Source organism: Artibeus jamaicensis, unplaced genomic scaffold (assembly GCF_021234435.1).
Source record: "Artibeus jamaicensis isolate MK-2021 breed Jamaican fruit bat unplaced genomic scaffold, CSHL_Jam_final scaffold_916, whole genome shotgun sequence".
Taxonomy (NCBI): Eukaryota; Metazoa; Chordata; class Mammalia; order Chiroptera; family Phyllostomidae; genus Artibeus; species Artibeus jamaicensis.
The window spans coordinates 36052844-36076519 of NW_026522059.1; the positions used below are offsets into that span (position 1 = coordinate 36052844).

Genomic DNA, 23676 nt, shown 5'->3' on the forward strand with positions numbered 1-23676 from the left:
TCCCAGAAACTCAATTCTTCTCACCATTGTAATAATAAAGAATTACAGATCAGCAAGTCTGTTAGCAAGCAAGCAAGGTTTATTGGTGATCTGTTATCATGCAGAGAAGGGCCCTAGCTAAGGTGGGGATGAGGGACTGAAAAGCATAGATAGGTTCAGGGTGAAGCAGGGTAACGGTAGCCAAAGGCCGGGGTGGCAAGTATGCACATGGCTAGAGGGCGTGTCACAGAGCCAAGAGCACCTAGCCTGCCAAGCCTCAAGTCCTTTGTTCAAGGACTTATATAGTTGGTGGAATGAGATGTGGGTGAAGAAGTTACACATTGACTGACAGGTAAAGTTGGCACTAGCTTTCCAGGATGGGGTGTGAGTACCCAAAGATATTAATGGGATTCTTCCTTTAGGCACTGTGGGCCCTTTCTGGCCTTTCAGGCCTTGGGATTAAAGCACAGTTTCAAAGGCTTTCTTTCCCAGATAATGTGAAAGATACATAGAATTTCAAGGACAGCTGAGTCAGTGGGTGGGACATGTACTCTGCCTCCTCACTGCCTTTGTTTGCTATCTGTCCTACCTAATGGTAGGTCCTTGCTTTTCATCACTTTGAATATTTCATTCCAATCCCTTCTAGCCCAAAATGATTCTGTTGAGAGCAGCTGACAGTCTTTTGGGAGCTCCCTTATGATCCCCATGGTTTATTAAATCAACAGGAAATATTACAGACTCTAACATTTAAGGTTTTCTGTTGTCTGACTCTACAAATTAGATACTTATTTAAATATATGATAAATAAATGAATTTGGTGAATAAAATGTACTCTGCCTATCTCTCTCCTTCTCTGTCAGGAAGAGAATTAAACTTGAGTTAGTCTGATTTTAAGTCACTTATTGGGCAAGGAAATTTCTCAGTACTAAGTTTAGGGAAGTGTTTTGTAAACCTCAGCAAGCATTAGATCGCAGAAGGTTTATTTCTCATTCAGTCACCCTGGCTGGGGCTAGAGTGTACCTAGACAACACCATGAGGAGCAAAATTCTGTGCCTGCCTGATTTAGCTGGGATGCATCCAGCACCATCACCGAGACCTCACAGCAAGCTGGGAGGAAAGGAGGCTGGAGGAGGAGTGAAAGATCCAGGCTCCCCAGGGTCAAGTCACAGGTCCATGCAGCCTCACCCAGCAAGTCCAGCCCAGCCCAGCCTTGCTCTATATTAACTACTCCCTTATTCATGCCCTGCAGGTAGTATCTCACCCACCACCCAGCTTCACTGTGAAAATTGCACTCATTCTTTAAGTCCCAACTCTGGCATTCATAAAAATCTGTGGTAGCCCTGGCTGGTGTAGCTCAGTGGATTGAGCGCGGGCCTGCGAACCAGACAATCGCGGTTCGATCCCAGTCAGGGCACACACTGGGGTTGCAGGCAGGTTCCCTGCAGGCCAGTTCCCAGCAGGGGACGCATGAAAGGCAACCATACATTGATGTTTCTCTCCCTCGCTCCTTCCCTTCCCCTCTAAAGATAAATAAATAAAATCTTTAAAAAAAAAAATCTGTGGTGATTGCTGGGGGAAGGCGGGTAATAAGGGAACTAAATGGTAATGGAAGAGTATATGATAAAGATTATAAATTTTAAAAGTTCAAAAAAATTGTAATCATTCTTTAAAACCCAAGGCTGGTGAATATAAAATCTTTGCCAAGGCTCCCCACAATAAAAAGTAATTTTCCCCTCATTAGTCCTTTATGTTTTTCATGTATACAGTGTTCTTTGTCAGTTAATTCCATACTTGTTTCTCCTCCTAAATCTTTCATTTCTCTCAACAAGTTTCTTATGCAGTGATTGTATTGCAATGTCCATTGAACACAGTACTTCATCCTTAGTGGGTCCTCGGTGATTATTGATGCAGTTAAACATCAGAAGGAAAGAAATGCAAATCAATTTAAAATTAAAACCCTCTAATTTAGGATATATTTTTAATACCAAAAGGAGACCCAATTAGTAACTTAACCTTATAAAACTTAATTTTCCAGGGCTAAAGGGTGTTTTTGCTCTAAGTAGTAGTCATTCCTCTAGGTTTTGAAACATTGGCTTAAAAACAAAACACCAAACTAAAGAAATCACACTCCTGTGTTATGAGCATGTATGTGTTGTGATATCGCTGATCGCTAGCTTAGTTTTCTTCACATCATCTGGCCCAGTTGGAACCAGGGTTCATGGTTCAGCTTAATGAGTTCGTATCCTTTCGATTTCAGTACCAGACAAAAGGAATATAGTTAGCTGTTTCTGAGATGTCAAGCAATTATCTTAATTTCTTTAAAGTTTTATTTCATGCTTATTACTTACCTGTTGTTGTTAAATGAGGTGCCAGCAGGCTTCCAGATTTTTATCCATAGGTGTAGTTTTTCCAAAACAGCTATCTGTACGCTCTCAATATAAACATGTTTTAGGATAAATTTTTTAAAAGGTAGAGAACGGCACATTCTACAATAGAAGGAGTTTGTTTCAGTCTTTTCATTACCTGTTCTTGACCACCCTTATTTCCTTCATTCAATTATTTATAATGTGTTTTAAGCTCATTTGGGCTTTAGTTTGTATTAACTACCCAAGGGCTAGTTAGAAGCTACCATTTTTGAGTTGTTATATTTTAGTTCCACAAAAATCCAGCAGCCCTCCACCTGGAACTGTAAAAGGGGAGACAGCCCTCCATTTACAGCTCTCTGGGGCAACTCTGCGCTTCACAGAGTTCATCAAATCTAGTCCTGGCCTCCAATCCCGAAACTGGAGCACTGGGCTCCTTTGTACAACCACAGTAATAGCAGCATGATTGTACTACTTAAAGCTGTTTGTGTGTCCAAAGTTTGAGACTTAAACTGAAATATCTCTCATAAACTACAGTTGGGAAGGTTAATTTTGATAATTACTGAAATGCAACTTTTGAGAAAGTGTTGTAGCTCATATTTTCAGATAGCAAGATAATTTTTAAATTCTTTCAAAATCTTAAAATAGCTTTCTAAATTTGAGTAATTCTCAGTAAATCATTCTGTAGGTACGTGTTATTTGCAAATAAAAATAGTTAAGTTGGCTTATTTTTATAAGACCAAATTAGATTTGGTGGTGGGGTGGGCAGGGGAGGGGGCCTTTGTTGATCCAGAGCTGCCTTTTAAAAATTTTTAATGGCAAACATCGCCTCAGAGCAAATACTGCTTGGAGTTATTGTAATAATCTGACCAAAAGAAAGTTTGTAGAAAAAAACGAATTAGAGGTCTCCCACCAAACCAAGTTTTCCTTCTTGCTCATTTTCCACTTCTGTAGAAGAGTGGCAAAGAACAGAGAAAGGACATTTTTTTAAAAGGAGTATTTCAGAAAAATACTTGTCATACAGGTTTTACCCTAGTAAGGAAACAGAATTTACATTTCCAAAAGGGGCTATAATATATCCCTTATTTCTTCTCGAACCACAAGCATTTAATTTGGGTCTTACACTTTTTCCCTGGGACACACTTAAAAGTTTTGCCCCTACTTTGTTTTTCTGTTTGTGTAGGAGTAAAGAACTCATAAGAAAGTTCGGAGTTAAATAAGCATGAATAAGAAAAGGGAGGGGGGAAATGAGTGTCTTAAGCCTCATCTCGGGCCCCCGGAAACTGGAGGGGCAGACACCGGTGTGTGCTAGTCTAGGGCCTGAGCGAGGCTGGCTCATGAGGGCTGTGGGTGCCCTCAGGATACAGGAGAAAGAAGTGTTATTTTAATTTTATGTACCGTGGCTGGGGATCAAGTAGAAGGGAACCTTTACTTCCTCTTAGTGGAATCTTGGAAGCCTTCATAAAGACGATGGCTTTTCAGCTGAACTTGAAGGATGAGGTTTTCCTAAGGAAGGAGAGCAATTTTACTAACCTTTGCTGGAAGGTATTTGTGCTTTACATAGTTGGTTTTTTTTTTTCTCTTGCTTTAAAAGAGTCACATCAATAGGGAAAAAAACATGAGAAGTTTCCTAAAGTTAGGGAAAAGAGGATGTAATACTGAGTCCAAAACGACCAGTCCAGCCTGCCTTCCTCTGTCCCTCCCCCCCTGCCCCTTCCCTCCTCCCTGCCTCCTCTCCCCTCCTCCTTCCTTTCTTTCTCTTTGTAAATGCACAACAGTATGATGTGTTAATGAAAGGAAATTTGGAACATACAAAAGTTAAATTACATTCATAGTGATCATTTAAAAAATTTAACTGCTGATGTTTTGGTGAATTTTCTTCTGATTTCTTCCAATAAATTAATTTTCCTCTCCAACTGTGTTCAGCTTACATTATTCCACAAACATTTACATGCTATTAAACTCAACATACAATAGTGTCTGACATTTATTAAATAAGCCCCAGATAGGTATCAGTCTGTGTTCTATACCCCTTAGATTTCATACGCTCAACAAACTTAGAAAGGTATGTATTATTATTTCTACAGTTTTACAGATGAAAAAACTTAGGTCCAAAGAGACTAATTAACATAATTAACACAACCAATATGTGATATTCCTGGGATTCCAAACCAAAGTTCATACTGGAGGATGTGCTCTTAGTCACTACATTGTATAGCTTTTCATGAATTTTATTTAAATGGTTGCAGAATAAAGAAACTCTATTATGAATCCTGAGAGTTCTGTTAGATCTCTGCTCAGATGTCACTCTATTAAAAAAGAACTTTCCTGATCACCTATTTAAAATAGTATCCCTCACCCCCATCTACTATTCTATGCATACCTTATTTTTCTTTACAGCATTCACCACTACCTGAGATAATAAATGTTTGTTTGTTTTACTGTTTCTCCTTTCTCTTCAGAATATAAAAGTCACAGACAAAAGAGTTAATCTCTTTTGTTCATTGCTGTATCCCTCAATACCTAGAACCATGCAGGGTACCTAATTGATATTTAATATTTGGTGAATGATTGAATGATCTCTGCCACCAGGTTAGTTCTGTGTAAATCCTGCTTTTCTTATCAGCCTCCATTGGGACTGATAGACTGGAACAACCACCTGCCCACATTCCACCCTGTCAATCACAGGACCGATGCTGCTGTTTACTGCCCTGAGCTGGTGGGCCACTGCAGGACACCCCACACTTCTGCTCCACAGGTGGCTTTGCGTGCTTACCAAGAGCCAGCTTCTCATCCAAACTGGTTTATGCCAGTTACACCTGTTATTGTAATTGCATAATTTAATTAAATATTGTATAACTGATTAAGTATGAGTTTGAAAACACACATGATGTTTCTTTAAAAGCTAAGGTAAAATGCTTTAAAAAGCTCAGTCAAAGGGACAAAAATTGCTCCCAAATAATTATATGCAGCAGATCTATCTAAGATTGGGAAAACAATAAAAATCATTACTTCGGAAGCTCTTATAAGAATTTAAGTGTCTAGTTCTATTTTAAATAAAAATTGGCCAAAGTAGACAATGCCTTAATGACAGATAAAGTTTATGCAAGAAAGACAATGTGAAGCTTCAATGGACACTGATACTCATGTACATTTTTATGTTAAAGTGAGCCCTGGCTGGTGCAGCTCAGTGGATTGAGCTCTGGACTGTGAAGCAAAGGGTCACTGGTTTGATTCCCAGTCAGGGGACATACCTGGGTTGCAGGCCAGGTCCCCAGTAGGGGGTGTTCCAGAGGCAACCACACACTGTTTCTCCTTCTCCCTCCTTTCCCCTCTTTCTAAAAAAATAAATAAATGAAGTCTTTTAAAAAATAAAGTTAAAGTGAAATGATTAAAGTAATAGGTATCATTTTCTAGAACTCTTGATAAATCGCTTTTGAAATTAACCAATTACTACTTCTGATTCTATTGGGGAAAATGCTTTTACTGTTTTGAATGGAATTCAGAATTCTTAGCACACTAGAGACAATTCCTAGCTGGTTTTGTTATTTCAATAGCGTAATGATAATTCAGTAATAACAATAATACTTTATTTTTCTTCAGGAAATGACTGTTTATAAGCTGAGGCATGGTTTCCTTTGTGCACTAGAACGTGAGCTTCAGGAGAACGGGGACTTCTGTCTTTTGTGAAGGCCGTGTCTCCTGTGTCTGCAGTGTTGCCCGTGTATTATTTACTGACCTGATAGATGAATGGTTCTAACGTATGTGCATTTTTTACGGAAAGAAGTGTTTTGTATTTTACATTGATGCTGCTACATTTTTAGCAAAAAGGAAATTGTGTTGAAATTAATGTATTTATTGTTCATAAAATTGAACTAAAATATACTGCTTTAGGCCCTGGCTGAGTGCTTAGCTGGTTAGAGTGTCACCCAAGGTTGCAGGTTTGATCTCTGGTCAGGGCACCTACAAGATGCACCCAAAGAATGCATAAATAAGTGGGACAACAAATTGGTGTTTCTCTCCACCCCGCCTTTGAAATCCATTACACACACACACACACACACACACACACACACCCTTCAAGGGGAATATATTCAATAATACCTTGATAAGTCTGCCCAGTGACGGGATCACTAGACTCAGTGAGGTGTAAGGTATATAATGTTGAGTTACTATATTGTACACCTGAAACTAATGTAATACTGTATACCAGCTATATTTAAACATTAATTTAAAGAAGGTATAGGCTTCTCAGTGCTTAATGTTGCAATGGTTAAGAATTGAACAATTGATTGTATTCTCTTGTGAGCTCTAAAATTTCCTAACTGTGTGGCCTTGGTCAGATTACTTTATCTCTCCTGTACCTCAGTTTCCTCATCTGTGAAATGGTGAGAATCATAGGTTGTTGCAAGACCTAAAGCAGTTCATATGTGTAAAGTGTATAGAGAATGTCTTCCAAGACGGTTAGCACTCAGTAAGTGATAGCTATTATGATTACACCTGACTTTAAATCTGACCTGTCATTTTTCTAGCTGTGTGATATGGGCAAATTACTTATGGAAATAGGTCAGAGAGATTAGATAATCTGTAAGAGATGTGAGTGTGTGTGTGTTAGCATGGTACGCACATACGAAACATTAAAATGTGGGTTTTTAAGCAAGAAAATATATGCAAAGTGCTTAGCTCATAAGTACAGTACTCAATAAATGTTAGCATAAACAAACAGCAGCACATGGCAGAGGACACTCATTTATTTATTTAAAAACCTCTTACAACTAAAATAATAGAAATACTTATATGCAAATATAGACTGTCTTGCCTTTGCCATTTCAGTAAGTTTTCCTCATAGACAAAGTTTTCTTTAACCTCTTAAAGAAGTTTAGAATGTTTCATAATAATGAAAGATAATTTAATTTTAACCTGGACAACCTATGAATCTCAAACACAAGTACAGTTGTACATTGTAATTCTTAGTGTGATGACTTCTTTCCAGAATACCAAGCTGGCAGTGAAAACTGGTTTCCCAAATACTAATAGGGACTAAGTACACACAGTTTGATGGGGAGGGAAATGTTTACGTTATGCAAGGAATGCAGCTTCTTCCCTAGAGGTTTTCTCATTTGAGGCCTTAGTAAAACCTAGTCTTGCCATTTCCGACCGTATCAGCACCGCTGACGTAGATGGATATATAAGCAGCCCAGTGAGCGGCTATATTAAGGAACAGAGCTGGTGAGAATTCAGAAAGTAGAAACCATCTTGTGTCCCTGATATGTCAGGCCAGACATTCCCCCCAGCTGGTAATGATAGTTTACATCAGCTCCCTACTACTTAAGTATTCTGCACTGAGTTCTGTAAAAGAAGACTTGAGAAGTTTCCTTCTTTAAGAGAGATGTAAATGATGGAAATGTTACAACAAAATATTTGTGTAGCCAGTGAGCATGAATTTAGCATTTACTTGACTATTGCAGCATGTGTTCCAGAGCGACTGCTGCCCATTTGCAGCCTAATGTGTTTATTACAGTCTTCCCGGTGGCATCTTGAAGTGTCTTCCAGCTAAAAAATTCATGAGTATTATTGGCTTTCAGTCAGAAAATGGAGTATGTCTTTGAGTCACTGTCTAATACACCACTTTAAAGCCATTATACAAAAGCAAGTCTAAGAGTGGTACGTATTGAAAAGGAAGGAACTTTTAGTGTAAACATTTGTTTATACACTTACTACTGTCTCGAGGAGTAAGAGTGGCTTAGAGAAGTAGGCGCTGAAGCCATTTCACTCAGAGCAGAGTGGGTGTAGTTGTAGGATATATTATTTTCTTTAATCCTCTTTCAACAGTAAGCTGTTACTGATGTATCATTGAAAAACCATATTCTCAAAATAGTAGTATGTGAGAATACTACTTGGCTTATTGCATGTAATTGGAAAAAGCCAGGTATACACATACAGTAAGTAGCTCAAAAGTGAAATTAAACTGCAGAGTTTTCTGAGTAAAAATGCCTTTTATTCTGGATTTACATGAAGGGAGTCCCAGAACTTTCCCAACGCTGTCACTGAATCAATGTGCAGGTTAGTGAGTCTGAATCTGTAGAGACTGTGATATGTGAGGTAAATTAAAACTTTGTTGTTCTAAAAAGCAAGAAGCAATCTAGTGTTCTGTAAAGATGAAGTTAAAGTGTTCTTATAATCCAGTAAAAAGTGACGATACTTGGGGAAATAATATACTATTTTATTAGCTAAAATTTATTTTTGAAATATTGTATAGCATATTCTGTCACAGTGTGAAATGCATGCCTTGTTTGGCCAATGGAAAGAAAATGTTTGATTTTCTTTTTTTTTCTGCATGCTGTCATCCTGGCATTGAGTAAATCCTCATAGGTCTGTCTACTCATGTTGTATTTGCACATGTGGTGCTTCCTGGTTTGCTTGATTGTATGAATCAACAGTAAATTCTTGCATAATGTGCATATTTACTACAGAGAATATTAATTTTACTTTTGCCAAAAGCTGATGTCTTGCCAAAATAACGTTTGCTTTGGGTAATTTTGTCCAGTGGACAGTGTTTGGGAAGAATATTTCCCTTCCCTGTCAATTTGATGTCTCTGCTGCTGCATCATGTTACTGACTTTCAAGGTTGGCCCACTCTGTTTTCTACCTTTCTCAGGCCTCTCTATCCTAAAAGTAGATATTGTGTATTTAAGCATTAGATACTACTGTGTTTTCTCATACTTATCAGGGTCTGGCCTAGAAAATTTGCTTTTGTAACATGAAGGGATCCCTTGTGTAACACAGTAGACTTTGAGGGAGAAACTGTTTCGAGTTTAGAATGAAGGAATGTTTTCACTTCTGATAAAGAAATAGTGTGTCTTTAACTGTGGGCTTCTGAGCCGCAGAGGGCTCTGAGAGAGTATCCTTTCATAACGAATTTCATGGAATAGGGATGGGAACGCGTCTAAGCAGAGATTTACGTTCACTTCTAATATTACTGGAGCATTTCTTAGTCCTACAAAGTCTGTGAAGAATCAGACTTCAGAGGACACCACAACGCCATGTACTGTCTCTTGTAAGGAGAGGGCAGGGAGTGCCCGGAAGGCCTTGGAAGCCGTAGAGGCCTTTCTGGTCTCGTACCAAAAACCGAACGATTTATCAGGCAGCTCCTCCTCTAGTAGGTGTTGATAAGAGACGTTGTTTCAACAGCACTTTGTGTGTCATTATAAATTTCAGCTCGAAGTAAGGAATTTCAGAGAGGGCCTAACTTTGTAAAAATATTTCTTAGAACTAGCAATAATGACCTGATGTTTGACTGCTTGTTATGTTTGCATTTCAGCAACATTATTGTCCTTATTCTTTTATTGAATTTGTTCAGCATATGATAAATCTGTCGGTTTTATAGGCCTTGTTTGGAAGATGGCCAGCACTGATAACAGATAATATCCACATTATCGTTCACATCAATTCTGGAGGATTCTCTGGCTTTAATGGCTGTATTGTAAGCAGCAGCTTGGTTAGCTTATAGGTTACAGTGACGGATTCCATTCGAGTAGACTACTTTGTGTGCGTGTGTGTTTTGAAGTTTAACATTTTATTTTCCTTTTCTGTCATTATACTAAGGATTTAACTGGCATTGTTCACCCCTCCCAGAATATTGTTACTTTAAAAAAAAAAAAAAAACCCTGCTATTCTTATGTTGTAACTCTTTAAGGTCTGGGGGCAGCGGGGGGGGGGGGGCATGCTGTCGCAGTGAAAGCAGGACTTTTGTTGTAGATAACAAGAAGGGACAAATGGAATCTTCCAGTCTTGTCCTTTCACAACTCGCCAACATCTGGGAGAAACTGTTCTCGATGACTGTAATTACCATCAGTTACGACCCAAGAGTTTACTTGTGTCATTTTCAGTTTTTCTGATTTACATTGAACAGTTTCAGAATTGAGAGTGAAATGCTCAAGGATTTTAATTTTCTGTGAGTGCAGAAATTTTAAGAAACTCTTAGTTTAGGTCTGCTTACAAAATGAAATTTCTAAACCTTCAATGCCACCCTTCAGTCCTTTTTTACCTCCTGCCTTTTTGTTGGAAAGTATTACTTCACTTTAATCTACAAAAATGTATTGGAACGCACCCATCCATACAGTTTTTTTTATTTTAGATGACTTTTCTGTGTGCACCTGCACATTAGAAGCCATAGGTCTGTCTACCTAGGTGATCTATTACCCTGTCAACCTATTTCTGGTTTTCATCTGTGTTACTGGAGTGGGAAAAAAAAATTAACTCACCTAGCCCCCATCCACACAATCTGGTGGGAAACACTGACATTACTGCCAGCGGAGTTCACACACACAGGGCGTGAAAAATATCAGTCAGTCATCTCGATCAGAGCAGTGCAGTTCTGTTTGAGCACCTCGTGAATGAGGTTCGCTGTTCGTCGTTTGGTTTGTCCACCGAAGAACAGGCCGTACATTCTGCTTCAGGAGCACAATTACTTTTGGCCCCGTGGCAAGCAAGAGACAGCGCAGGAGCTGGCCGCGGCCTGCTGCCACCTTGCTCTCCTCCTTTCCCTGCTCCAACCCTGAACTCACTCCCTTTCCTTTTTATTCTGCCAGAGAGCCTGTCGGTTTTCTCACTTTGTTGAGGAGCAGTGTTGGGGAGCAGCTGGTATCCCCAACCTGATGGCTGTGGCTGGCAGGGTGCATCCGCCTGTCCTTGGCCAGTAGCTACAGACTGCCCCCCTCTTGTTTTTTTTCCCTTTGGTGGTTTAGAGGCTGGTTGGCAACTGGTTCTGGGCATACACAGTCCAGGAAAATAGCTCAGAAAGGGGACCTGTGGGGCAGACACAGAAAAAAAATGAAGCAGGCATGTTTATAAAGCTGAAATTTTGAGATTTTTGAGGGAATGTATTTAAGGTATCATATAAAAAAAGGAAAACTTGGCGCTTCCAAAGGAAACTAATGATGTTTTACAGCTACGAATATAGTGGTTTGTGATCCACCCTTCAGAAGATACAAATAAAATATAAGCAGTCTGCTGAAATGCTTTTACTACACACAGACCAGAAAACGTTAGCTTCTTGCTTCACTTCATATCTTACAGTCCCGTTGTTGAAGCACATCAGTGCCATCCCTCCCTCCATGCAGAGGTACAGCTGTTGGTATCTATGTTGGGAGAATTTAAAGGTAGATGATACCAATGCTAATGTTAAATCCCCAAACTGAAAACATACAACATAAGTAAAACAGTCACTTATTTTAATTGTCTATTGAAAAGCTTCCTGATTTTTCTGATAGTACTATACTTCTTAAGATACATGGCGAGACTTTGGTGGGGGCAATAGCCATTTTTATCAACAAACCTATCACATAATACCTACTATATGGGGCACTTTGTTATATACTGAGGGGTTATAGTTTCATGATAAAATTTTACTTAAATTCCTATGATTTGCAGATGGCTACTTCCAGGGTGAAAAGTCCCTGGAATTTTTTTTGTTGCTGTCAAAAGCTTTCTTAGGTTGGATAAGTATAACTTTTTTTACATGCTCATGATTGAAACCCTGGTAATTGTGGTTCCAAGAAAAATCTAGAAAACGAGTGTTTGTAGCATATCGGCTGGGAAGGGCCTGGTGTCCAGTCCAGGCTTGTGCTCTGCCCTCTGGGCTTTGATGCCTCCAGCAGCAGCCGGCTCCCCTGCCCTCTTTGTAATGCATGTGCCTTCTGCACACCAGCAGGTACAATGTTCTTTCCTGAATGTCACAGTGCAGAGGAGTGCATACCATTGTATAACACCTTCACCGACTCTTAACTTAGGTTTTCTATATAAGAATTTATCTTCCCCTCTCCTTGTTTTCTTCTTGAGAGTGACATTCCTCCTCATGCTCCTTGTAGCGATAAGCCTGGTCTAACATGGCCGGCCGGCTGGCAGGCAGACCAGGTGAATGAATGGTGTTCAGGTGAGGGGGAGAGTCCAGTGAGGAAGCTCATGCAGTCCAGGTCTCGCTGCTTCCCTCACCTGACCTGTGACTGTGATTAGAGGAAGAATGCCTTATTTGATGAGAGACCCTTTGCCATACATTTCAGTGAGGAGCAGGAGTGTGTCAGCCTATATGTTGATCCCAGTTCTGCCATTTGCTAGTCCTCTCACTGGCCCTGTGCTACTCACTACCCTCATTTGACAGAAGTGGTCATTGAGGCAGGAGAGACAGCTTCTTAAGGTCTCACCAAGTGGTGGCCTTGGACATGAATGCTGGCCATTTACTTCTCTGCTCTACTTGGTTCTCACAGTCTGGTTTTTCTTGGTACATAGTAAATGCTACATGATCAGTAACTAAATACAGATTATACTTATTATCAGCCCAAAATTGTGACGACATCGTGGGACCTTGGGACTGTTACATTGCTCCCGGTGGCAGGAAGATCAGGCTTTAGCTTTTAGATATTGTCCCTCCCGTGTGACCCGAGACTACAATGTGCAATTGGTGCAGCCTCCCTCAGCTGCTACAGTGTTTCTTCCTCTTACTTAACATGTGACTCCTAAAAAAAAAACAACCCTAACTCCTCTGCCTACTTGGGTTGGAGTTGAGGTCGGAAGGAAAGAGTGTAGTAAGACTGAGCATCCCAGCTTACGTGGAGGGGAGCCGCTGGTCCATTTGATGGGTAGGTGACAGCAACGCAGTGGTTACTCTCAGGAGGTATTTCCTTAGCCCACCTTCCTCTTTGTCCTTGCTCTTGAGCCTTTTGCTGTCTAGCATCTTCCTCAAATCCTTGACCTTCTACTGTCTTGCCCTTCCCTCTGATTTTTCCAATCTGAAAAGACAGAAAAGCCACTATACAAAGTACAGGACAGTGAAGGGGATTTTAGCAACATGGGGGACAGAAGGAATGTAGAAATAGCATAGAAGACCTCTAGGAAATACTTTCAATACTGTTTAAAGCTTTTTGAGGTTCCATTTATTTATTTATTTTACTTGGGAGGGCTAAGCAGTTATTGAGCACCTTGAATAACAGCTATCTTCCCTGTCCTCAAAATCTTTATTAGTTCCTTTGCTTAGTTTGTTGAGAACTCCACTTCTATTGCTCTTGGTCTTTGCATATTTAAATATTATTTGGGTTCTGCTAATGATGACCAGTGTGAACTTGCTGATTGTTTTATTATTTGTCCTTTTGTTTTCCTATGGAAGGAATTTAGCTAGCAGGAGCCAGTAGTTGTTTTCCTTGGTTGTTAGGGTCAATGATATTACCTGATTTTTTTAGTGCATTTGAAGCCCTTGGGTGAATCCCTGGAGGGAGGGAGTCAGGGATGTGAGAGAGTAAACCATGCTGGGAGGTGTGCTCAGTTAAGTGAGTTGCCCTCCATGAGTACTCGGGAAGGAGCCAGGTGGCAGGAACTTCCTGTGGGAGGGCCATTGCTTAGGGAGGCCTTGTGCAGGGCTAGGAGAGGGGTGTCATGTCTCCCTGTTCAGATTCAGAAACATCTGACTTAGTGGCATGGCACTGCCTCTTCCCGGGCCTGTCTGTCATGGGTGAGCAATTGCAGCACAGACTTCACATTGGCCAACCCAGAACAGAGACTGGGAGGGGCCCCTTACAACACCTGTGGTTTCCACATGGTGAAAGATTGCTCCTGAAACTGGAGGCTGGTAGCAGAAACCCAGAGCTCGCAGATTGTGGTTCATGGTGCTGATGAAATACAACTCCTGGGTAAAGAGTATGGTTCCAGTGAGGTAGGCTTGTTTTTGTTTTTGTTTTTTTAATGTAACATTTACATTTGCTTAACCTTTTAGCAAAGTAAAAAAAAAAAAATGCAAGAAGTTATACATGTACATCTGTCAAAACTGTTGTCAAATTTCTGATTGAAGTCAAAGTTTTTTCACTGTTGGTAAATTGCTCAGACGCTTGATCATCAGCTCTTTTCACTTTCCCCCCCATGTTTTCTGTTTTAGTTGCTGATATGTGTTCAAGATGAGTGGGATGGGAGAAAACGCCTCTGACCCGTCCAGGGCAGAGTCAAGAAAGCGCAAGGAATGTCCTGACCAGCTCGGACCCAGGTTAGAGTCTTGCTTCAAAACAGAATGATTGTTGCCCGTGGAAGCCACACACATGCTTCTTTGATATTGTAACATTGATTTTGCACCTGATTTAAATGATTTTTTTTCTCCTTGACAGTTAATTGAATATATATTATTTACCTGATGGTTTTGGAGATGATAATCATTTACTGATCTTATTATTCACTAAAGAAGAGGAAACCTATTCTGATATCCTCTGTGTACTTGGCTTTTAAAACCTGCTTATTTTTTCATCTTGAGTTTTTCACATTTTCTTTTCTGTTCTATCACAGAATGTCATAAAGACAAAATTTGTTGTTGTTCTTTTTTTCTTTTTTTTTTTTAATGAGCAGGACATGAAATGTTAAATGTACTTGCTTTTGAGTTGGTGACAAAGATTGTGGCTCTTCAGTGAGTACAGCAAATAATTTTAAAGCCAGTCCCATGCCATATGTTATGGGTAGAAATCTGAGTTGCTATAGCCTCCACACAAAGTAATTGAGCAGTATCTTTTAAAGTTAAAAACACATAGTCTCTGAACTAGCACTGTTCCTCCTCTAGGAATTTTCCAACACTATGCTTTTATGTGGGCAAAATGATGTATGTTTGGGGTTACTTATTACAGCATTGTTCATAATTGCAAAAGATTAGGAAAAACCTAAATGCTTGTAGGGAGCTATTTAAACTAAATATCCCTAACCTGGAATACAACGCAGGTTATTGTGAAAAAGAATGTGGATACTGTTTATGGATTGATATAAAAAAAAAAACCTCTTAAGAATATTGTTAGAGAGAAAAAACAGGGCTTAGAAAATGTTTATGAAGTACTGCCATTTGTGTAAAAAAGGGAAAAAATAAGAATCTACTTTTGTATTATTTTAGGATAATTAAAAGTAGGTTAGAGTTATTATCAATATTGGGGGATAGGAACGAGAGAAATAGGGAGCAAAGGTAGAAGAGAAACTTCACTCTTGATGATTTAAAAATTCATGTAAATGACTTTAAAATTTGAAGAAACTAGCAACTTCTATTAAATGGCCAGTAAAACAATGAGATGGGGAATGGTAGGGAAGAGGACTAGAAAGTCATTAAGGGAGGAGGAGAAGCAGAAAGAGCAAAGAGCCAGTGTTTTATATTTCCTTTTCTCCTTCTAGGTGCCAAGGAAAATAAGCCTGTTAAGTCACCACTGTCCACATCCCAGCTCCCGTGTGTTGCTTCTAGATTCCCTAGTACTTCCTGGCTAACCACAACCTTCTGTCTGTCAAACTGCTTTAGTGCTTAGGAGCCCTCCTCCAGGAGGCAGTTTGGTAAACTGGAGAGGGTTCCAGCCCAGAGGCGTTCTCTTAACCAGTGCTGTGCTGGAGCAGTGGTGGGGCGGGCGTCTCCAGCCTTCTCCCTGGTGCTCTCCCAGCTTTGTAACACAGCTCCCCTGTCATCTACCTGTCATTTATTTATCTTGGGCACGGTGAAGGGGAGTGATGGAGGCAGGTGGAAAGTGTGTGCAGAGGGGTCCAGAATAGGAAGTTGGCTGCTCCACGAATTCCAGCCACTCCATCCCTCTCCCTCGTCTTAATCAACCAGAATCTAGGAATAAACATGAGATTTAGGAAAAACAAATTCTGGTCTTTGCTCTACCTGTAACTCACTGAGTGATCTTGAACAAATCATGTAACCACTTGAAAATGGAAAAATTGTAGTCCATCTTAGGTTTATTAGTTGGTGAAAATAAAGCTAACATTTAGAGGTCAATATATGGAAGTGTATTACGAGTTACACGATTTTATAAATTGCTGTTACACAAAAATATTGCCAATTTGTGAAAAGTACAGAAAGCTGCTACATCAGGCAACTTGCTTTGCTTATATATTGTATTGTGTGAATGTCTTTTAGTGGGCCCTGTACTGTATTGAGAGGGAAAAGGCCCACTGTTATTATCAAAGGGAGCTCTTGAGTTTGCTGTTTATCGAATTCAAATGAGAAGATCTTGCCAATTTTTTCCCTTTCCTTCCATTAACTTTTTAAAACTTCAGTTGAACTTGGACCCTTTGTTTATATTTTGCATGTCATTCAGCTTGGACAGTTAACAAATATCCTGGATCAGTTTCGCTTTTGTTTCTAGCCGTACTTGCATTATCTAAAAAGGCTCTTGGTTGAATTACTAACATCCTAAAAAAAGTCTATGAAATTATATAGATTTATTTTTATTATTTTTATGCTTTACCCCAAAATCATTGAAATTTATTTATTCTTGTTTTAACTAGGTTAATTTCCCTTTTTTCTTTTACTAATCTTAAATAAACCTCAAAATTTTTATAACCGTAACGTCCTTTAACTTTTCTAAACGTTCCTTTATTTACTCAACCGTGCATTCCATAGCCAAGTATTGTACTAGGCACTGGGGCCTGCAGTCATTGCCCCGATCCTAGTCAGTGGGAAACATTAAGCACATTGGAAAAACGATCACACAAGTGAAATGTATAATTATAAACTGGGATAAAATAGATAAATAAACTGGGAGAAGTTTAATTTAAAAAAATGCAACATTTAGAGCAAATTCAGGTTTTTTTCCCCCAAAGTATTTCTGTGTTTACATAAGTAACTTGTTGACTATCTTTGTATTAGAATTTAACATGCTTATCTTTGTCATACTAGTTCATTTTTAAATTCGGAATAAAAACATGTTTCTTCTTTTTAGCCCCAAGAGGAGCACTGAGAAACGCAATCGGGAACAGGAAAATAAATATATTGAAGAACTTGCAGAGCTGATATTTGCAAATTTTAACGATATAGACAACTTTAACTTCAAACCTGACAAATGTGCAATCTTGAAAGAAACTGTGAAGCAGATTCGTCAGATCAAAGAACAAGGTAAGAGGCCCGAATTGATGTTTTGGAGATTTTAGTTTATTTGTTTTCCGTGTGTGAGAAGTCCCTTCAGGGTTCCTTTAATCCATTTCTTAGGCTTAAATTATTGATGACTGAATGATGTCACAGTGCAAGATGAATGCAAGTATCACTTGCAGGGGGTTATAAATAGGCTTTATATCAAATTCAACAATTCCCTGAAGACAGGAGACTGAGGCACAGCAGGGTGATGTAACTTTTCACCCGGTAGAACTCCGTTCGCTGTTCATGCTTCTGCCCATCTCGGAATTTGTAGCTTGCGCAGCCAAGTGACTGTCATGTCTGCAAGTGAGGTGCCAGCTAAAGATGGAAACCAGAAGTAAGGAAGTGAACCTCCTCCTGTTCCAGCTCGTCAGCATATTTGATGAAGTCTGAGCCTCAACGGGCCGTGCCACAAGATTAGAATTTCATATCCTGAGTGACAAGAGATTTGAAAGCCTCGCACCTCTACTCAGAATTCCTTTGTGAGGTTGAAACACAGAACATGACAGCTCTCTTCCTGGGCTTGCTTTTTGAGATTATTTTCTGCCTCCCTTCTTTGATATTTTTGCCCTAAGAAAATAATATTTGAAAAAACACATTGGGACTTTGTGGTGCCAAAATAAATCTGTATTAGGCAAGTATGAACAATGTCTGGGTGCTCAAGGCCAATATATGCTCTTGAAGTATTCACATACTTCAGGGCTGGGGAGATTATTATCTCTCATAATCTGTTTTTGAATGCATCTTCTTAGAGTTCATATTCTTTTTATCTACCTTTTATGTAATATTCAAAAGAGGCAGATTTTAGGACAGTAATGCCTTTGTCTGTATAGGTATATGAGCCTAAAACTACCTGATCTGATCTGTTATAAATCCTAGCTACCTGCTTGCGTATTATCATCATAGCCTTTTCCATTTTCATACTATTAAGCTAAATTTTATATAAAACAATTTTGCAAACATAGTCTGTCTTCTAAGAACTTCTAAGAAATATACACATAGCATACACAACACATTTTTGATATCAGCCCACCCTGAAAATCAGTTTTTAGTTCCTGGCTTTTCCGTCAAGATTATATCATAACATTCACCATTTAAAAAGTTTCTACTCAGTGCCTGTCTCAGTCCCCCTTCATCTCTCTCCTCCTCCTCCTTTACCTCCTCCTCCTCCTTTTCCCCTTGAGATTCATTAGTTACCGAGAATTCGGTTAATCTCCATTTTGTATCTTTACTTTTGGGTGTCAACAAATGGGTAAAATAATACTCCTAGAGCTCTTAGTACAAATAATTGGTTAAATTTTTCTAGTGGTTTAAAGTTGCTGAATTTCTAGTTGCTGATGTCATTGTAGTGGAGAAATCACTCAGTTTCTTGTTTCAATTTTCTAAAATTTTGAATGATTTAATTTTATGAACATTGTGAACATTGGAATGTCCGATTTTGTGAACATGACACGTTAGGTAGTACTTTACACTTTAAAACTTTGATAGTTTTTTACTATCAAAGTCTTGCACAAGGTTTTAAAGTTTTGCAAAACCTTGGTAATTCCCCGTTCAAACCATCAAACACGTTTAGATGTGTCCTGCTGGGCCTCTGCTGTACTTTCTCTGTGAGTTTGATCACGTGGCTGTGGACCACAACCACCCAAGAAGCAGCAACAATAAACACCCTGTCATGTCTTATTCTTCTGATAATATCCCTATTAATTTGAGAAATTGTGTGTTTTGAAAAGAGAAACAGAAGTTAGAAACCAAATGAAAAGAACAGATATACTTTTAAGTTTTCAACTAGTCTAGCATTTTCAGAAAATTGCTTGTTTAATAAATTGTCTTTTTAAAAAGAGCAGGACTTTAAAACCAAATTGGACAGAAGGTAGTTTTGAACCAGGGCAGATGGTTTTCTCTCTCTGAGACTCAGATTCCTCATACAAAATTTAGCAATCATAACATCAAGGTTGCGAGTGCATGTACTCAGCAAGTGCCTGTCGCAGTGAATGTTTAGTAGGTAGACAATGCATATCTTTCCCACATTAAGCAGAAAGGTGACTTTTTTTTCCTTCCTTTATACTGAGATCTTATGACAGTGAGCCCTTCCTTCAGATGGAAAGGGCAGGGATGGGGAGGTGGTTATGAATATCCTCCCCTTCAGGGTCATTTGGAACAAGTAAGATTTTTCTAGTGCCAGCGCTTTGCATACCTCTGCATGCCACCCCACTGACACCTCTGTTTGAGCCAGTGTGGCTTCTCTCAGCAGTCAACACCCACAGGGTTCAAGAGCAGCTAGTAAGTCCAGCCTCAGCCCTATATACCTGCCCACCCAACTAATCCCCCATCACTCAGTAGAAGTCAAGTCCAACCATTGTCTTTACATTATCCAAACTTAATCTGTATTTTAGTCACAGGTGTCAGCCTGAATAGAATCATAATTGTCCTAGAAGTTAAGCTGAATTGCATGATGCGCTACATCAAAGAAGACTCAAGTGCGAGCGCCAGGCTCATATTTAGGAAATGTTCCGGTGTCCAGAGCTCAGGCAGGTCAACCAGGTGTGACGAGCTCTTTCACTCAAGTCTACTCTGTCAACAGCTGCTCCTCAAGTTTCCATATACTTTATAAATAAAGGGAGAAAAAAAGGGTATTTTTAAATGGCCTAAAGGATGGGAATTTGGAAGAGAGTTGTTGCCAGTTCTTTAAGTAAAGAAGCATCCTTTTGTGTACAGCCTGCATGAGACATCGGTCTGATAGCCGCCAGCCAGTGGGTGGCATTCACACTGCGTAGGGCCTTGGAGAGCAAGTATACACAGAGCTGGCACTTGAACCATGCCACTCGCTTTTTGATACTGAAGTCCGATGTTTCAGCCTATTTGGGATGATACTGACAATTGTTTAAAACTTTAGGCTTCTATACCTTACAAACAGCAGTCATAAATAGTAAATTACCTTTTTCCTAATTTGGGGGGCTTATACTGTTTCTGTTTGTATAAAAAATACAAATAATATACTTTGGCTTACTGTGTTCAATTCACATTTTTAATCAGGAACCTTAAAAATTTCTATGGCAAAATACACAGTGATTCCTGGGCTCTTAAAAAATAAAACTGACTCAAACAACCTGATTAAAAAATGGTCAGAGCATTGAATAGACACTTCTCCAAAGAGGACATACAAATGGCCAAGGTTCATGAAAAGGTGTTCAGCATCACTAGTCATCAGGGAAATGCAAATCAAAACCACAGATGCCATCTCACACCTGTCAAAATGGCTATTATCAAAAAGACAGCAAAGAATAAGTGTTGGAGAAGATGTGGAGAAAAGAGGACCCTTGTGCACTGTTGGTGGGATTATAAACTTATGCAGATACTATGCAAAACAGTATGGACATTTCTTTAAAAAAATAGAACTATCATATGGCCCAGGAATCTCAGTTCTGGATATTTATTACAGAATTTTTTTTTTATAGTAGCCAAGATAATGAGAGCACCTTAGGTGTCCATTGATAGATGAATAAGGTTAGGAAGACTTGGTATACATAAACACACACACACACACACACACACACACACACACACAGGTATATTACTCAGCAATCAAATGTAGTGAAATTGTGTTATTTCTGACAACATAGATGGAACTAGAGGGTTTTTATGCTAAATGAAATAAGTTGGAGAAAGTCAAATAACATGTGATTTCATTCACATGCAGAATCTAATTTTTTTAAATGAATAAACAAAACAGAAACAAACTAAGAGATTCAAAGAAGAAACTGATGGTTGCCAAAGGGGGCAGGGTTGGGCAGATGGGCAAACAGGGTGAAGGGGATTAAGTACAACTGCCAGTTACAAGTCCAGGGGATGGAATGTACAGCATAGGGAATATAGTCAGGAATGGTGTCATAACTGTATATAGTGACAGATGGCTCACCGGGGTGATCACTGAATAGGTCTAATCACCAAGTTGTATACCTGAAACTCATAAAATATGTATCTCAAGTATAATTTAAAAATAAATTTAGAAATATTAAATATTTAATTTTTTTTTAAAGTCAAATTGAAGTGTAAAGTTACTGAAACATTCAGGGGAGTTTCATGAATAATGCATTTCTAGTACCCTGTTTAAAGTAATATGTCTTCTGTTACCCCAATATAGGCACACCTTTCACTGTTCTTTCTAAAATGATCATTTTAAATGAATGTTATTATTTGAAAAACATTTGCCACTTTTATTTAAAGCCATTTCAGTGCCATATATATGAATATAGGGGTATATCGGTTAACAGAAAATTGGTTTTATTTTATTATTTTTCTAACAGTTTTATGAATGAATAGCAATAAAAATGAAAATTTGTATTTCCAAATTATTGTTAGTACAAATTTGTGAATACTTTAGATACCTCATATAAGTGGAATCATGCATTTGTCTTTTTGTGATTGGCTTATTTAACTTAGCATAATCTTTTTGAGTTTCATTTATGTTGTAGCATTTGACAAGATTTTCTTTTTAAAGGCTGGATAATACTCCATTGCATGTACATTCCACATTTTGTTTATCTACTCCTTCATCAATGGGCATGAAGATAGTTCCCACATTTTGACTATTGTGAAAAATGCTACGGTGAACATAGATACACAAATATCTCTTTGCGATTTTGTTTTCAGTACTTTTGGATAAATAAACCAGAAACAGGATTGCTGCATCATATAACAGTTCTATTTTTAATTTTTTTAGTTTGCATTTTTTCATTTTGTAAGAAACTGTGTCTGCACCATTTTTGCAGTCCCACCACAAAGGGTGCTTGTTTTTCCACATACTCAGCAAAACTTGTTACTTTCTGGTGTTTTGATAGAGGCTATCCTGACAGGTATCAGGTGATACCTCATTACATTTCCCCGATTACTAATGATGTTGAGCATCTTTTTCAAGGAGATATTTTGAAAAGAATAAGTATCTAATACCATACGTGGCAGTACTGAATTCCTTCTGAAGTCAAATATCTTAATGTTATGTATTGTTCGATAGTTGAAGGCACCAGTGTGATGCTAAGCTGAGACTATGGGGAGGAGGTAGTGAGGGGCAGGAAGATCCCTTGAGGCAAATCTGAAGTCAGTAGGAAAATGAGAGTAAGCCACAATGGCATTAAGATCTCCCTTCTAGACGTTTGGCCTCATTTCAGCTGTTTCTCAAGCTCCCCTAAAGAATGCTTATTTCCCTGAAGCCTTTATTACATTAGACTTCCTTATGTAGGTTACAGGGAAAGAAGAGGTACTACCTTCATAGATCGTGCTGGTTATCTATTTTCCTGTAGTTTGGGGGTGGACAAATAGAGCCACTCATGTATGTCATTTACCAGTTTTTTTCTCTTATTACTGTGTTGTTCACTCTGAAGTGTAGTTCATTTCACCTTAGAAAATGGTCACCTTTTCCTAATTACTGAGTCATTTATCTCTGATAATAAGTATAGGGGTCAATTTCTATAATCATCTCATCTCTTCTGTCACCCTTGATGTTTTTAAAGTAATAGTTTCAGGAAAACAATGATTGTAGTGTTCTTCATCTCAGCGTTGTTGGGAAGCAGTGAGGACCCCTTCCTTCGCAGCTTGTGTTTTGCCATGAGTGCAAAGTTCAGTGAAAACTGGCTTTGGCAGGTTTGGTCCTTATTATAATTGTTAGTTCAGCTTTTACTCCAGACATGGTCTTATCAGCATATTAGATCTTGAATCCTGTTTTGTTTCCTAAGAATGTGACAGTAAAGAATAATTCACAAAATATAAGAAATACAGTTCTGCTTATAATACTTAGTGATTAAAGACTCTGGATACCAATGAACTTTACCCTGAGAATTGATTTTAATGTGACCTTTTTTATTGTGGGTAAAATATACATAACAAAATTACCATTTTTAGCATACACAGTTTGGTGGCACTAAGTGCCTTCACTGTTGTACAGCTGTCATCACTGTGCATCCCTAGAACTTCTTCATCATCCTGAACAAAAACTCTTCATCTGTCAAATAATAATCACACACCCCTTCTCCCCTTGGCCCCTGGCAACCACTATTCTACTTTCTGTCACTGTGAACTTGACTGTTTTAAGTACCTCACAGAAGTGGAATCATGTAGTATTTGCTTTCTTCACCGGTGATATAATGTTTATCTGTTATTTCTCGGGGGTTTTAAGGCTGAATGGTATTCTGTTGCATATATATTGCCATGCTTTGTTTACCCATTTATCTATCAGTGGACACTTGGGTTGTTTCCACCTTTTGAGTATTGTGAATAATGCTGTTATATGTACACCAGTGATTATTGGTGTACAAATATCTGTTCAAGTCCCTGCTTCCATCTGGGAGGGATTGGTACCTAGAAGTGCTGTTACTGGATCATGTGCTACTTCTGTGTTTAAGTTTTTGAGGAATCACTATACTGTGA

At 38.8% G+C, this 23676-nt stretch overlaps 1 protein-coding gene across 5 annotated transcripts in view; it reads left to right on the forward strand.

Annotated features, from left to right (window-relative positions):
- NCOA2 (nuclear receptor coactivator 2) overlaps nt 1-23676 on the forward strand; it is a 290146-nt gene that overhangs the window by 179127 nt on the left and 87343 nt on the right. For 4 of the 5 annotated variants that reach the window (XM_053660857.1, XM_053660858.1, XM_053660855.1 and 1 more), the window contains 2 exons: nt 14266-14370; nt 17066-17238. In XM_053660857.1, the coding sequence (XP_053516832.1) occupies nt 14285-14370; nt 17066-17238 (259 nt within the window). In that variant the 5' untranslated portion in view covers nt 14266-14284. Of the gene's footprint in view, nt 1-13934; nt 14047-14265; nt 14371-17065; nt 17239-23676 lie in introns of those variants that run through there. The other variant, XM_053660859.1, reaches the window with a different exon arrangement.